The following is a 13,529-nucleotide window of genomic DNA, read 5'->3' as shown; positions in this document are numbered from 1 at the left end:
TTCCCCTTCTCCTCAAGGGAAAGTCAAGTTTGAACTTTCTCACTCAAAAGAGAACCAGACAGAAACTGTCCCAAAATAACCGTCTCAGCCATCTACAGTCACCGTGAACAGATCTAAGTTAAACAGAGCTTCCTCCAGACAAGAGCAGTTTCTGGTATATGTGTAAAAGAGAAAAATTCCACTTCAAAAACCAGAAGTGTGGGTTGCAGAAACCTGTGGCACAGTTGTTATCTTTGCAGCATGAAGCACAAGTTGAGATCAGGGATCTGTAACATATATGTGAAAAATACTCATTTCACCCACTGAGACTATGCAAACTCTACTCCACTCATACTATAAACGTTAACTGATAATGCCTCCCCTGCCTTAAAGTTTATATAACTATGCCCAGCTTTTGGGGAGGCACCTGAAAACATGCTATGTTCATACTGTTTTGTTCTGATAATCTCTTTTATTTACGATTCAGGAGCAGAGCAGAAGCTGCCCAGAAGGACAATTCACTCTCAGCACATCCCTGAGGCAGTCACCCCCAGCTGCCCCCCAGCGAAGTGCTGAGGGACGCAGTGGCAGGCAAAAAGCAAGCGAGAACATACGAATATTTGATTTCCGTGTGCAACTGTGCTGACAAGTTTATGCAATATTAAGAGTTGACCCACACTATAGGGGTAGCTGCTGTCTGGAGATTCATTTAAGTGTTAAAATTCAGGCTTACACATTCTATCAACTGCTGCACAACCGAAATACTACCAAGAAGGAAGAAATGCCAAAAAGAACAAAAAAGCCTAAGGTGTCCTGTTTCACTTCACTTTTTGAAGTCACAAGCTTGCTACCCCACATAAGCACAACTCAGCTGAAAAGAAAACAGAGGAAACTCCCAGAAACGAAACTCACTAGATGTTACATAAGAAAAACACTTGTTCAGAAAGTGAGTTAAGCCTTTGTGAACCATTCTGCAATTTTAAAATGCAAAGGAGAAGGCTGTCATTTCAAGGTTTACACTTCACCCAGGAAGAGAATATAATATGGCAGCTAGTTAACTGTTTCATACCCCATTTTGAAGCACTGTATTTAAATACAGTGGTTACAGCATCATCTGAAGAACATGCCCAGAGCTGTTTGACTTTAAACTATTTTGAACTGTTGAGGAGGACTGTGGAAAGGAAAACAAAAACAAAAAGACAACAAAACACAGAACAACAAAAAAAGAATCAATCCTTATTCCAGAAACACCTTTATCTTGTCACCTAGCATTTCCTCTTGCAACTAGGTTTAGCTCCTGTCTGTAGGTCAGAGAGCTGAGTCACTTTCCTGCTTGCCCCACAGCTACTTATGAGCTAAGTTTGCAGTGTGACACCCTGTTTCCTACAGAAGATGCTCCAGAACTCAGGACTACTGCAAAGAAACAGTGGACTCAAAAGGATACCTGCTACCGTCCAAGCAGCGGGCCATCTCACAGACAACTGCTGACTCTCTGCTCCTAAGCATTGATATTTGCAGACAGAAGTTCCGGTTTTTTAATTACAGTTTCCTAAGGACTGGCCCTTTCCTGGCTGAGCAAGACCTTGCAAATTTTTTTCAGACATAGGGGCAGCAGCCCACAGGTTTTCCAGATGCAAGTGAAGGTTAGGGGCTTTTGTTTTCAAAGGCCTGGAACATGGCACTCGGGACTCTTAAGCATTCAGTAGCGCCAGAGATTCGTGGGAACTCCAACTTCAGATGGATTAAGTCAAAGGGTTGGTCCTGCATCATGCAGAAGACTCAGACTACCCCTAACTACCAACAAAGCTCTCCTTTGGAAAGCAAAGCATTTTACACATGCAAGGCCCTATCCCTCCCTCTCATCATCACACTAAAAGGTATAGAGATGAAAAGCTTAAAGTGTTTTGTTTTGTTTTTTTTTTTCCTTAAGAATCCCAATATACACATTTCTCAGATGTTAGCTGTTGAAGCTAAACCAAGCCAGCTGAACAAGTCTTAAAAGTTCTTGCTGCAATTTTAAATGTGATAATTCTGTACATCAAAACAGAAGGGACATGGTAGCAGCCAGCGAGAGTAATAGGACAACCACAGTCTCCTGTGACAGGACCAGCTTTCCACATGAAAATCCACTTCCCATATATTTAATCCAGTCAAAAGTTGATGACAAATGTGCCCAGCTCAGCAGCTTTTGCCTTTTTGCTAAGGAGGCCTTGAGACCTGACAAATAGACACTGTATCCCTCAACAAACCCCTTACAGTGCCATTCTTCCCCAACTACTTCCTATCGCTTCTCATCTGTTCCAAGAGGGAGAACAAGCTCTTGCATTTGGAACCTGCTCCAGATTCCCTCTGGGGCATCCCCACTCATACAGCAAAGCCAGCTACAGGCAAACTAACAGAAGCAGCCCACAGATTGTCCTGCAGATTATCTCCTAAGGAGAGAATATCATACACCAGCTGCTACAGCAAGTGTATTGAAGCCCACCAAGTAGAGAAAATATGTGACTCAATGGACCCACAGTACACAGGAGTCAGGTCATGGTCTTCTGCCTTTCAGATCCTGCTTTATCTTGCCTCAGATTTGTTTGTGGCACATCTCACTGGGGTGTGGGCAGGGGGTAAGCTGTGCAACAAGGAGCCTGGCGTCACGAGTCCCAGACCTGCACAACTCCTGAGATGACATCTCTGGAATTTACTTCCCAGAGATCTCCTGTGCTGCTCTACTTGCAGAGCAGTGGAAAGCTCAAGCATCCAGGCCACCTCCTGAGCTCTGGTACGAGCTTAGTACAAAGACAGTACAATCTGTGATAGAAGAGTTCTTTCAAAATAGGTCAGATGACATGTTCTAATGTCTTTGATTACTTAAATACAAGAAAATGACACTTTCGCATTAGGTTCCCCACTAATTTCACCTTGAAACAGCCCACACTGATGCAGTAATTTCATTATCTCCACGAAGCCTCAGTTGAGGAGTTCCTCGGGAGAAGGAGGACTAGTATACCCACAAGCAGCGAGCAGCCACAAGCAAAACGCATTTCAGCAAGTGCCACAGGTGTTTCACTCACCAGGGCCGTCAGAAGTTCACGTCAGAGGGTATTTGCCAGGAGTTTCGCGATTGCTGGCATACACAGTAAGGGTGCGTCTCACCATGGAAGCAACAAGCTGTTTAACTGCGTGACTCATCTTACAGCAACGTTTTATGCCTTCTGAGAGGACATCAGCCTGCAGTGAGCAACGCTGATAAGATGCATATTCAGAGCAATTCTATTTGGGCAAAAAGCTATTGACACATTGAAAGCTGCAGACGCAGAAACCTGCCCAAATGCTAATTAAAACACAGGAACACACACACTGCAATATTATACTGTTGCAATAATACATTTTGCAGATAGTTGACAGTGATCTAATCAATTTATACAGCCCAACTCAGAAATGCAAAAAATGGTTTTTAACCATCATAATTTTTTATCACTTTAAACAGAGCGCTCTGGAGGAACAGCTGCCAGCCAAAAAGTAAGAAATCCTGTCTGCCTTGTTGAAGTCACTGACTCCTTCCAATAGACATCACCCGTTTCTTTCTCTTGCTTCCAAGATCCCCCCAACCTTTATACAAAAGAGATGACCTTCACTGTCACTACCTAATATACAAATTAAAAGGATGCTCAGGCAAATCAATGGAACAGAGATGAGACTCTTAAATTTGCAGGGTGAACTAAACAGCTCTAAGACTTATGCAGGCAGTTGACAAGCCTGGTGCCCTCACATTGCAAGGCCAGTTTATATGAAGGAAGTACCAGTCACAGAAGACCAGCAGCTCAGTACATCTTGCTAATGGCATCAGCAAGAGTCAGATATGAAGACAGTAAAAGCTTCTCGTCAGTTGAACTCTAAAAGTACAAAAGCATTTTTTGACATCTTCCTGCCCGGTACATTCTTGCAAGGACAGCAAGAGCTTCCAGCGTACAGATGTTCCCAAAAGCCAGTCTGCCAAACAGCCTTCTCGCCCCAGCAGAGTGAAGGTCCACTGTGGTACTGGGAGGATGTGGTTTGTTGTGACTGAAGAATGAAACCTTGAGCTGCAGGCTGTGATCAGGAAGCAGCTACACTGAGCTAAGCTGCCCAAAGGCTATTTTCTTCCCCCCCCCCCCCCCCCCCCCCCCGCCATTTCCCAAGACAGAATAGTTGCAGCTATAGATCTTCCAGGATTTTTTTCAAGTAACTGGAAATCCTCAGGCATTACCCCTGCATGAAGGCAGCCCTCTTACACTAAAATACTTCCAGCAGACTGCTTTTTGAATGGCAGTCTCCACTCAAAATAGCATTCTCCACTTAAGTAAATGTCATTGACTCTCAGAATAACTGTAGATATTACAGTACCCTGCCCTTTTCAACCTCCTTTCATTGCTTAAACAGCAAGATTCAATATTGGTCAGACAATGACTCATTACAGCATCACAGGCTAGTTGCATTTCCAAATTACAACCTCCTTTTCAAAACACAAGAATTTATGTACCGCTGGAGCTCAAGATGTGACAAATTCAGTATATATTTTACTCAGTTTGTTTCAATGTAACTGTTCCAATGTTTGTTTCAATGAATAAAAGGTTGGCTGTTTCAGGAAGAAATTAAAAAAAAAAAAATCAATCTATCATTGAGATATCCTACAAAAGAACAGTTAGATCCCTTGAAAAAAAAAGAAAAAAGAGAAAGACTCTTTCTTGTACTCTCCAAGTTCTCAGAATGTTCCTGTATGATCCTCAGGGAGGTTCCAATTCAACTATCAGCCTCCTCCTTCTCAGCTCCAAATACGGTTCTCAACCTAAAAAAGGACCTTCCGTTTCATGCAGATCTCTAGAAGAGCCTGCTATGAGTGTAAGTAACAAACCTTCAAGAGAAGGATCGGTCTTTTGTCACCACGAGGCTTCAGCTTAACCATCAAGCTGCTTAAGGAGGAGAGTCTCACCACATATGAGTGCATTTACACACACAAAGATTCTCTGCAACCCAAGCGCCTGGTCTTGTGCAGCTGGATAGAAACCTTCATCTTTTAACAATACAGCATCACACCCAACATGAGGTAGGCGCCTCCCATTTTCCTTCCAGGGCTTTCAACAGAAGTTCGAAAGATGGGGAGGAAGTTACAAGTCACCTCACTAATATGGTTTTATCTCCCAAATAGTGACAGTTGGCAACACAGGAAATTGAGGTATCCGTAAGGCACTACGAGAAGTTTGCCTAAAGCAGGAATCAGCACATTCTTCTGGTCCACTGCCTCTGAAAACTTAATTTTTCAGAATGAGCTATGGCCATACCTGAAAAACATCACTTGAGGAAAACCAGCAAATAATATTTAAAGATGCTATCATCTGTTAAGTCTACCAAATATCTTGTAAGGAGCTTCTGTTCTCCTAGCTACATTGTAGTCCCCTCCAAAAATCAACTCTACACAACCCCATACAAGCAGCAGCTATCAAGATCTTAACTAATTAAAAAAAAAAAAAGGAAAAAAGAAAAAGACATTTATGTGAGATCGACTGGACTTATCAATGATAAAGTGAACTCACAATTACCACATTGTTTAATAGCAATTGCATGACCAGGGGAAGAGAAATGTTATATTTAGCTTCCCCATAAATAAGTGAGAAAATATTTCCTGTATGCTCCACCAGCAAGGAGCTCTCAAGCAAAACATGACAGAGACTCCTCAACACATCTGCAGGACTCTCCTTCCTGCTCAAGCTGTTCTCCTGGGATTAAGGAGGGGAAGTCAAATGGCTTAGGTTTTCATTTGCTTTAGACTTTTTTTTAAACTGTGCATTTTAGAACAATATATGCAGCATATCCTCTCTTTCTGGGTCAGTCGCTCCCTTTCAATAAAAGTATATTGTCTCCCTGAGGGTAGGGAAGACAAGTGAACTGCAGGAGCAGTCAGGGCCAGATTGCCTGCCCAGCTTCTTTACTCCTCAGGACAGTTGTAATAGACAAAGCAAAAACAGCATTTACAAGAAGTTAAAGATTTTTTTTTTTTGTAGAACTGTACATAAAAATAATTTAAAAGGGCAAGTTTCAGTAGATTATTTCCCAATACAGATAATTACCAAAAGCCTTTTAGAAAGCTACAAAGAGTATTAGAGCAGTTTTCCACTGCTCCCATCGTGGTGACATAGATTCGATGCTAGCCTGGTGCCTGACGTTACCCAACAACTTCCAGTGCCTTAGATAACAAGGCTCACCAAGGATTTTGAGGCAGGCACCTTTTACTAGCTCTTCTCTGCTATAGCTAGAATTCTTTCTTGCAGCTTGTCCCTAGACCTGACAATGTGGCTGCTGGGCCCACACTTTGCTACGGAGTGAGCGATAGAGAGATTCAGTGAGCAACTTTTGCTTTGGGGGTTTAAATTAAAAAAAAAAAAAAAAGGATATAGCAAGTTAAATTAATTCAGATTTCTTTCTGTACGCTATCTTACAGATGTCAAGAAAGAACCCAAAGAAAATAAGTTTTCATTTTTTTCTACTAAAATGAAGATGCTAAAAGGGAAGGATGGGAAAGCCCTATCACTAGACAAGATCCTGTCCTGCAAGACAGGAAATACGGCCTGGATATTGGGAAGTAAGGTCAAAGAATCTGGGGTACAGAGAGAGAAAAAGCAACAGGCGAGGTTTTTCGAATCGCCCCAGTGCGGTTCTGAGTGCGCGTCTGAGTAGCACTTGTGAACAGGGTGTTTTTATTTCACTGCTTTTGTTCATGATGGGACTACTCTGCCCACCTGCAATAATGCAGATGCATCCTTCCAGGGCCCTCCCCTCACTTTGACTCAAGTCCTCTTCCTCCCAACACAACCTTTGAGGGATGGGAGGGAGAACACCTACCCCCTTAACTCCCCCCAAACACACTCAGGAGGCAGGGAGGGGAAAAAAAAAAAAAAAGAAAGGAAATCTTAAGTTTGTATTACACGCTAAACAGAGGCCTTGATCAGCACCAAGTAGCCCCTCTCTGGCTCATGGTATCTTTACATTTTACTGTAGTACAGTCCTGCCTTCTCCCATTTTCTGCTAACACGGCACATCAGAAGACAACTGTCCTGCTGTACAGCAGTGAAGATTGCAGTCTTATTTCTCAAAAGTGGCTGCATGAGCAAAGGCCAAAACAAACAGATAGCAGAAGTCTGGACAGACAATTAAGGGAATTTTACAAGTCATCAAGCGACCAGAGGACTGTAAATGTATTAATCTACACTTTGCATGAACTGCCCTGAAATGAACGCTCATGAGATGCTCTATGGCAATGAGAACAAGATAAAAACCTATAAATAAAAGCCATCCAATTTCAGAGTGATTCAGATCAGCTATTCCCCTGAACCCATAAGAGCCAATTATAACTGTTTATAGGGCATACTTAATGTAAAAATTCAGTTTGAGGACATCAATTTCACCCTCTCTTCTTGTCTGAGCAGTTTATCTCTAAAGCAAAGAGACATTAAGCAATTTAAAAGAGAATCCATTTCTGTCCTCAAAATTCTTAGTGACCTGGAAACAGAATTAGACATAGCCATATGCTTGCACACCGACATGCTTCCTCCTTGCCCACAAGCTGGAACAGCAAAGTTCCAGCAGTTACCAGACAATCTTTGTCCAGAAACAGCAAGGTTTCATGCAGCAAGTTAGACCCTTCCGTTACTCATAAAAATTATTTAGCAATATGAGCTTTCTCTTAAAGAGGTAACTTGGAGATAGATTGTCAGTCTGTATAGAAGGAAGCTACCATCAGTTTACAACAGATTGGTTGAAACACTTAAAACTGAAAGTCCTCCTGCTCAAGTCAACAAGGATCCATAAGAATGGCAAGCGTGGCAGGCTTGCAGGACCCAAGCCTTCCTAAGGACTAAGAAGATGACTGCCCTGTTCACAAGCCCTTAGCAGCCTAGGAAGGATCATCATCTGAAATGATATCAAAAGTTTTGATTAATAAACAACAACTTTGTGGCAGAGGAGAAACACATACAAGCTCAACACAATTCTTGACAGAAGGATCAGCTATCTAACAAGAGGCTAAAAGGGCAGTCAAAACCCTAAAGTGTGGTCAGGAAGTTATTACAGGAAATGCAGAAGTACTCAAACAATAGCAGTTAAGGGCAGAATATGATTAATATCATTTCCACTTTAGACTACAAGAGAAGTCTGAGAAAGTAGAAGTAATTATGAGAACCGATGCCAGGCCAGGAAAACAGCCACACACTTGTTTTTGTATAGGGCACCAAGGATTTGCAAAGACCACTGGTCCAGAATACATCTCCGTACTATGAGACTGAAGAAAGAGAATACAGATAAATATACCGAAAGCTGCATTCGCTGGATTTATCAGGCGCTGGAGGGAGTTGTTTATATATTTAAAAATTAAGTGGTGTTCAAAAAAATCAGTAGAGTTTCAATTTCATTTAATTGATTGGGAAACAGCCTGGCTGTTCCAGATGGGAAAGCCTTACCGAACACAGCTAATTGTTCATTTATATGAAATATTTAACAAAAGGAAAGGGTTATGCATCCAAATGGGCAAAGAAGATGCCAAGAGATACCTACCTATTCTCACAACAAGATGTCTTAAATGCAAGAAATGTATAAGGAAAGGAATAGTAGAAAGGGTAAAGAAGTCAAAAGGGAGAAGCAACCTCTGAAGTAATGCAGCACATTAATATTTATAGCAGAGAAATATAAGTGAAATTAATCTGTATTGCTAAATAAACATACCTTAGGAGAGACATGGGAATGAAAGAGGGGGAAAAAAAAAAGAAAGTGTTCTGACAGCTAAAATGCTGCCGGGGCAGGCAGGACCTGTCAAGTAGCTGATCTAGTTTCAGAAGAGGTTACCTAACACAACATGAAGTATTGTCAGAGTAGTTGGCTTTTTCAGCCCCCCTCCCATGACAGAAGCAACTGGGATTTCAACTCTTCTCCCCCTCAAACATTTGCAAAACAGACATAACACCAGTGTGATAAGGCATGAGATTTTTTAAGGAAAAAAAGCTAAGTGAGAACTAAGCATACAGAAAGTGAAAGCAAGCTCACTATTTTCATTCTCATCCTTAGTTATATTAGAAACACGCCACATAATCAGTAGGTAGCAGCTTAGGGGGTTAACATGCAAGATTTTACAATACAGAACTACTAAAACAACAGCCCATCCCAAGTTTAAAGAGCACGGAAAGCAAGAAGCCCTCGCAGCCGCCTGCCTCACTTCCTGATTGAGGGCAGCGAGGAGAACATCTGCTCCTTCTGCACATCTCACCCAGAGATTTGAAATCTGGCCTTTCTGTATCTGTCCTGGGCTTGACACAGCCTCTTGATGATTATACGCAACATTGCAAAAAAAAGGAAAGGAAAAAAGAAAAATCTTAGCTCTTCGCACAGGAAGGGCCACGTACTGGAGATACCCAGAGGGTACTGTCAGATTAAATCATCTTAAAACGGCCACAGCCCGAACAATGTCAGTTTGCTTCCACGCACACTTCCCGCCTCTCTCCCACCACATACAATAAAAACAACATTAAACCAGGCTGCTTTATTTAGACAGTTCCGCGCTGCAGATGGAGCAGCAACACCTTTACACAGGGGCTGAGGCTCGGGGCGGGCTCTGACCAGGACCCTGCGGGAGCTGCGGTGCCCGAGAGCCCCGAGGGCGGGGAGCGCGGAGCCGCACCGGCTCCCCCCGCCCAGCCCGGGCCTGCTGAGGGGCACCCGCGACCTCCGCCTCTCCCCTCGCTTGTCACCAGGCCACAGCGACCCAAGCGCGACGCCAGGGCCCTCGCAGGGGGGTCTGACCCCGCTTCCAGGGGCCGAGGGCAGCGGCGGGCGGGCCGGGGGCGGTGAAGCGGACGGCCTCCCGCCTCACCGCCCCCGGCCCGCCCGCCGCTGCCCACACGGAGCTGTCAGGGCCCGGCGACCGGCGGGAAGGAGCGCGAGCCGGGCTGGCGCGCGCATGCGCACCGCCGCGCGCCGGACCCTAACGGCCACCCACCGCCGCGCCGCTCCCCTCAGCGCCCGGCGGGCGGGCGGACGGGCGGACTCACCGAGGCGCAGGGGCTGGAGGTGGCGCTGGGGGTAGGCGAGCGCTGCACCGTGACCAGAGCCATCGAGGTGCGGCGGGGGCCTCCCGTCCGGCCGGCGGGGGCCTTTACTCCATGGCGAGTACCGGCGGCGGGAGGGCGGGGAGGGGAGCGGAGGTGGCGCGGCGCCGGCCGCGGCGGGCAGCAGCTCTACGCGCGCCAGCGGCCTCTCGCCGACTGAGGCGCGCTGGGGCTGGGCCGGCCGGGCACAATGAGGCGGCAGGGCGCATGCGCCACCTGTCAGCGCGGCACCGCCCCCGGGCCGCGGCGGCGGGTTAGTGGCGGCGAGCCGGGCCGGCAGCGCCCGCGGCCCCCGGGCCCGGCCTGTCAGGCGGGCCCCGGCACTCGCGCTCCGGCCTCTCAGCCCCAGAGGTGCGTTTTATTAATGTGTGCCAGCTTGGCTGCGGCCGCCCAGCACACACATGCTGGCACGGTGCTCTGGTATGTAAAAGTGATGGGTTTTTTGGAATCCCATCCTACTGGGACTGTAATAGTGTGTATGGCACCGTACTCGGTGAAAGTTGGCCTTAATGTTCCCATACTATAGCTTTAGGCAGAAATAGTAACTCTTTCTGTAATAAAAGCAGCATATAACACCTATTCATACATCAATGCACAAGCCTGAACACCAAAAAACTAGTCTAATAGGTATACATGACATTTTAAACGTTCAAACACCCGCAGAATGCGATACGGCATGACAGTTTAGGTTCTGAGGCGAAGGGCCAAATACTATTAAACCTCATTCGTCTTGCTGTTTCAGCCTCGTGCTACTGGATTCCTGGTAATGTTGGCAAGGAGGTAATTGGGTTCGAGAATTGTCTTGGGCATCTAATGACAGCACTATATATGATAAACGGAAGCCAGTCTAATTTAAACAGAGCAAACTCTTCTTTGTCAAGAGTGTGTATTAACACATTGATTCCTTTTAAGCACTTGGTCCATATTTCTCTCTGCTCCTCGGACTGACAGGACTGTTTGAGACTCTTTTGCCGCTGTAAATCTAAGCACCTGAGAAGCCCCGTGGTAGCTCTTTACGTTATTCCCCAGTGCCCCGCAGCCAAAATAATTAGCAGGGCAGCTCTGGTAGCTGCAATGAAGAAGCCAGGCTGGCTAAGGAGGCATTTTGCCTCCTGGTGGACAAGAGAGGATGAAGGAGAGGCGCCCTGAACTGGGCTAAAGCCGAGCTTGCAGGGTGCACTGCATATTAAGCTGGGGTCTTGAACATGAAAGAGTCCAAAAGAGCCCCCAGTGGGATCCGAGCATATGGGGAGAATAAGCAAAACCCATAGGTAAAGAAAGAGGCATTGTCCTGCCTTTTACAGCCATCTTGTTGTTATTTGGAAACACAATATTTATGGAAAGTGTGCTAGCAGCGCACTCTGATTTATGGCATAGAGGTCAAGAAAATGCCTTCCAGACCCCTTTTAAATTAGTATCCCCAAGTCTGAATATTCCACAGCTTCCCAATAAGCCAGCATATTTTTCTGAGCATCCTCTTGTTCGGTCTTTCCCTCCCATTTATTTATTAAATGCCTTATCTTTTCTGTGGGCAAATCTGCAATGCAGATGTGGTTTTGGTGTATCTGTACAGTAGATATAGATTAGCAAAGACTATTCCAAATGCAGACATCCTTTTGCCATCATAGATAAAGCAATCTGCAAGCTTTGGGAGAAAAAGGACTGCTCGGTGCTTGTGAGTTGCACGTACCAGGTTTTTTCACACTTTCAAATGGTGTAGGTAGACCAGAAAGGCTGTTTGTTAGGTGTGGCTACCGCAAAAAGCTCTGTCTGTAGTTTCAACAGAACTTCTTTCCTATCAGTAGTTGCTACTTGTTCCAGCTATATAACTAAACTTCATAAAGTATATTTTTCAGACCATATTAGTCACCTTTTTATTTAGTTTGTACCCAGTTCAGGAAAGAAGTAAAACGCTAACTAAAAATTTCATGGATCAACAATATAATGGAGCACATGGGAACCTTTTTGTTTCAATAATTTTAAAGATTATTTAGGTATGCTGCTGTATTCATTGCAGATGGTTTTGTTATATTTTATTCAAATATGGTGTTTGTTCTCCTAACAACATTTTTCTGTCTTTTTTTTCTGTGAAACTGAAAAAGTGCTTTGTCTCCTGGCAAAGCATTTATTTCTTTCAGGTAAAAATGATCCTGCCTCACTTAGTAGTCCCTTGGAGAAGGTTTTGGGAACATAAGAAGCATGGACTCAAGTGCTTGGCTATGTATCGGTTATACAAAGCCTCATGAAGTTTATCAGAGAGAGAGGTTCTTTGTGGTTATCAACCACCGTGTTGAGGTGGTAGCCAGATACGAGGCCATACTGCTGTAAAGTTTTTGCCATGGAGGCAGGAGTCACATTTGAGGATGGGCAAGGCTTTTCTTCTCTGGCATATGACAGGAATCGTACTGCTATTCACCTTTCTCTAAAGCATAATGTCCAGGTTAGTGTTTGGTTTCACACAGATTGATTCCTGCAAATAATAGGGCTGTTTCAAGGCATGTACTTCTGATCGGATACGTCTGCGTTGATGCAGAGGGTAGGTGGAAGGCTGCAAGTTCCCAGAGTGTTCTAGCAGTTTCCTCACCTGTGACTGGTGTTTCATTCTGGATTTTGAGCAACAGCCATGCAGGGATTACTATCAAGGAATGATTATTTAAACAAGCTTCCAAAAGAGGCTTTTGTGTAATTTTCATATTTCCAGTAACTCTTCCTGGTATTTGAAGAGCAAACACTTTTAAAAAACATTTACCACAAATAAACAGTGGAGCTGCTATCTACAGTTAGCAAAAGGTCCAACATATCAGTTATTAACTACAATAATCACAGATTGCAATGGTTATCCCAGCCATTAGAAAGGTATAATTTGCATGTGCAATGTTTTTCAGCAGCAGAATTTGGAGGAGGAAGCTATAAGGCAGACGTATTCTGATTGAAAAGTGCAATTAGAGGGCAGCCTGTGGTCACAGCATCATGGTTGGTACAAAAAGGAGACTGGAAGCCTGTGGCCTTATTCTTCCCCGCACTGAAAGCTCTGTGGTCAGCACCTGCAGCTTTGGCCCAATATCTCTTGTAAAGGATGTAAAGCTGTACATGAGCTGGTTTTGTGTGCATTTCCAAAACTGACTATTTTCCTTCTTTAATATGCTGCAAACATTTCTCTGGCTAACACAACTTATTATTACTACATGTCAGGGCTTTTATTGCATAATCTTGGCATCAGCTGCAAAAGGCAACAGAGTGCTCCCAAAATGTATCTTACACAGAAAAACAAAAAAAGATAGAAGAGGCAATTCCAGCAAAACATCTGTGATGACATATTCAGCCCATTATTTTGTCAACAGTGCAAGTGTTTGATGGCATAATAAAAGGATACACTTTGCTTAGCAAAAACATTAAGGGATAACAGCCAAGTTAAATAGGACGCGATTA

At 44.3% G+C, this 13,529-nt stretch overlaps 2 protein-coding genes across 2 annotated transcripts in view; one reads left to right on the top strand and one right to left on the bottom strand.

The window, feature by feature from the left end:
• SSH2 (slingshot protein phosphatase 2) overlaps nt 1-10,121 on the bottom strand; it is a 102,948-nt gene extending 92,827 nt beyond the window's left edge. The window contains exon 1 of the mRNA XM_068415881.1: nt 10,044-10,121. Within this exon, the coding sequence (XP_068271982.1) occupies nt 10,044-10,106 (63 nt within the window). The 5' untranslated portion in view covers nt 10,107-10,121. The remainder of the gene's footprint in view (nt 1-10,043) is intronic.
• Nucleotides 9,977-13,529, top strand: part of EFCAB5 (EF-hand calcium binding domain 5) — a 39,063-nt gene continuing 35,510 nt past the window's right edge. The window contains 1 exon segment of the mRNA XM_068415952.1: nt 9,977-10,157. The gene's annotated coding sequence lies outside the window, so the exon portion shown is untranslated.

The sequence above is a fragment of the Nyctibius grandis genome, chromosome 18, assembly GCF_013368605.1.
Source record: "Nyctibius grandis isolate bNycGra1 chromosome 18, bNycGra1.pri, whole genome shotgun sequence".
NCBI lineage: Eukaryota > Metazoa > Chordata > Aves > Nyctibiiformes > Nyctibiidae > Nyctibius > Nyctibius grandis.
The sequence above is the reverse complement of the archived record's forward strand: the minus strand, read 5'-3'. Positions and strand labels throughout refer to the sequence as shown.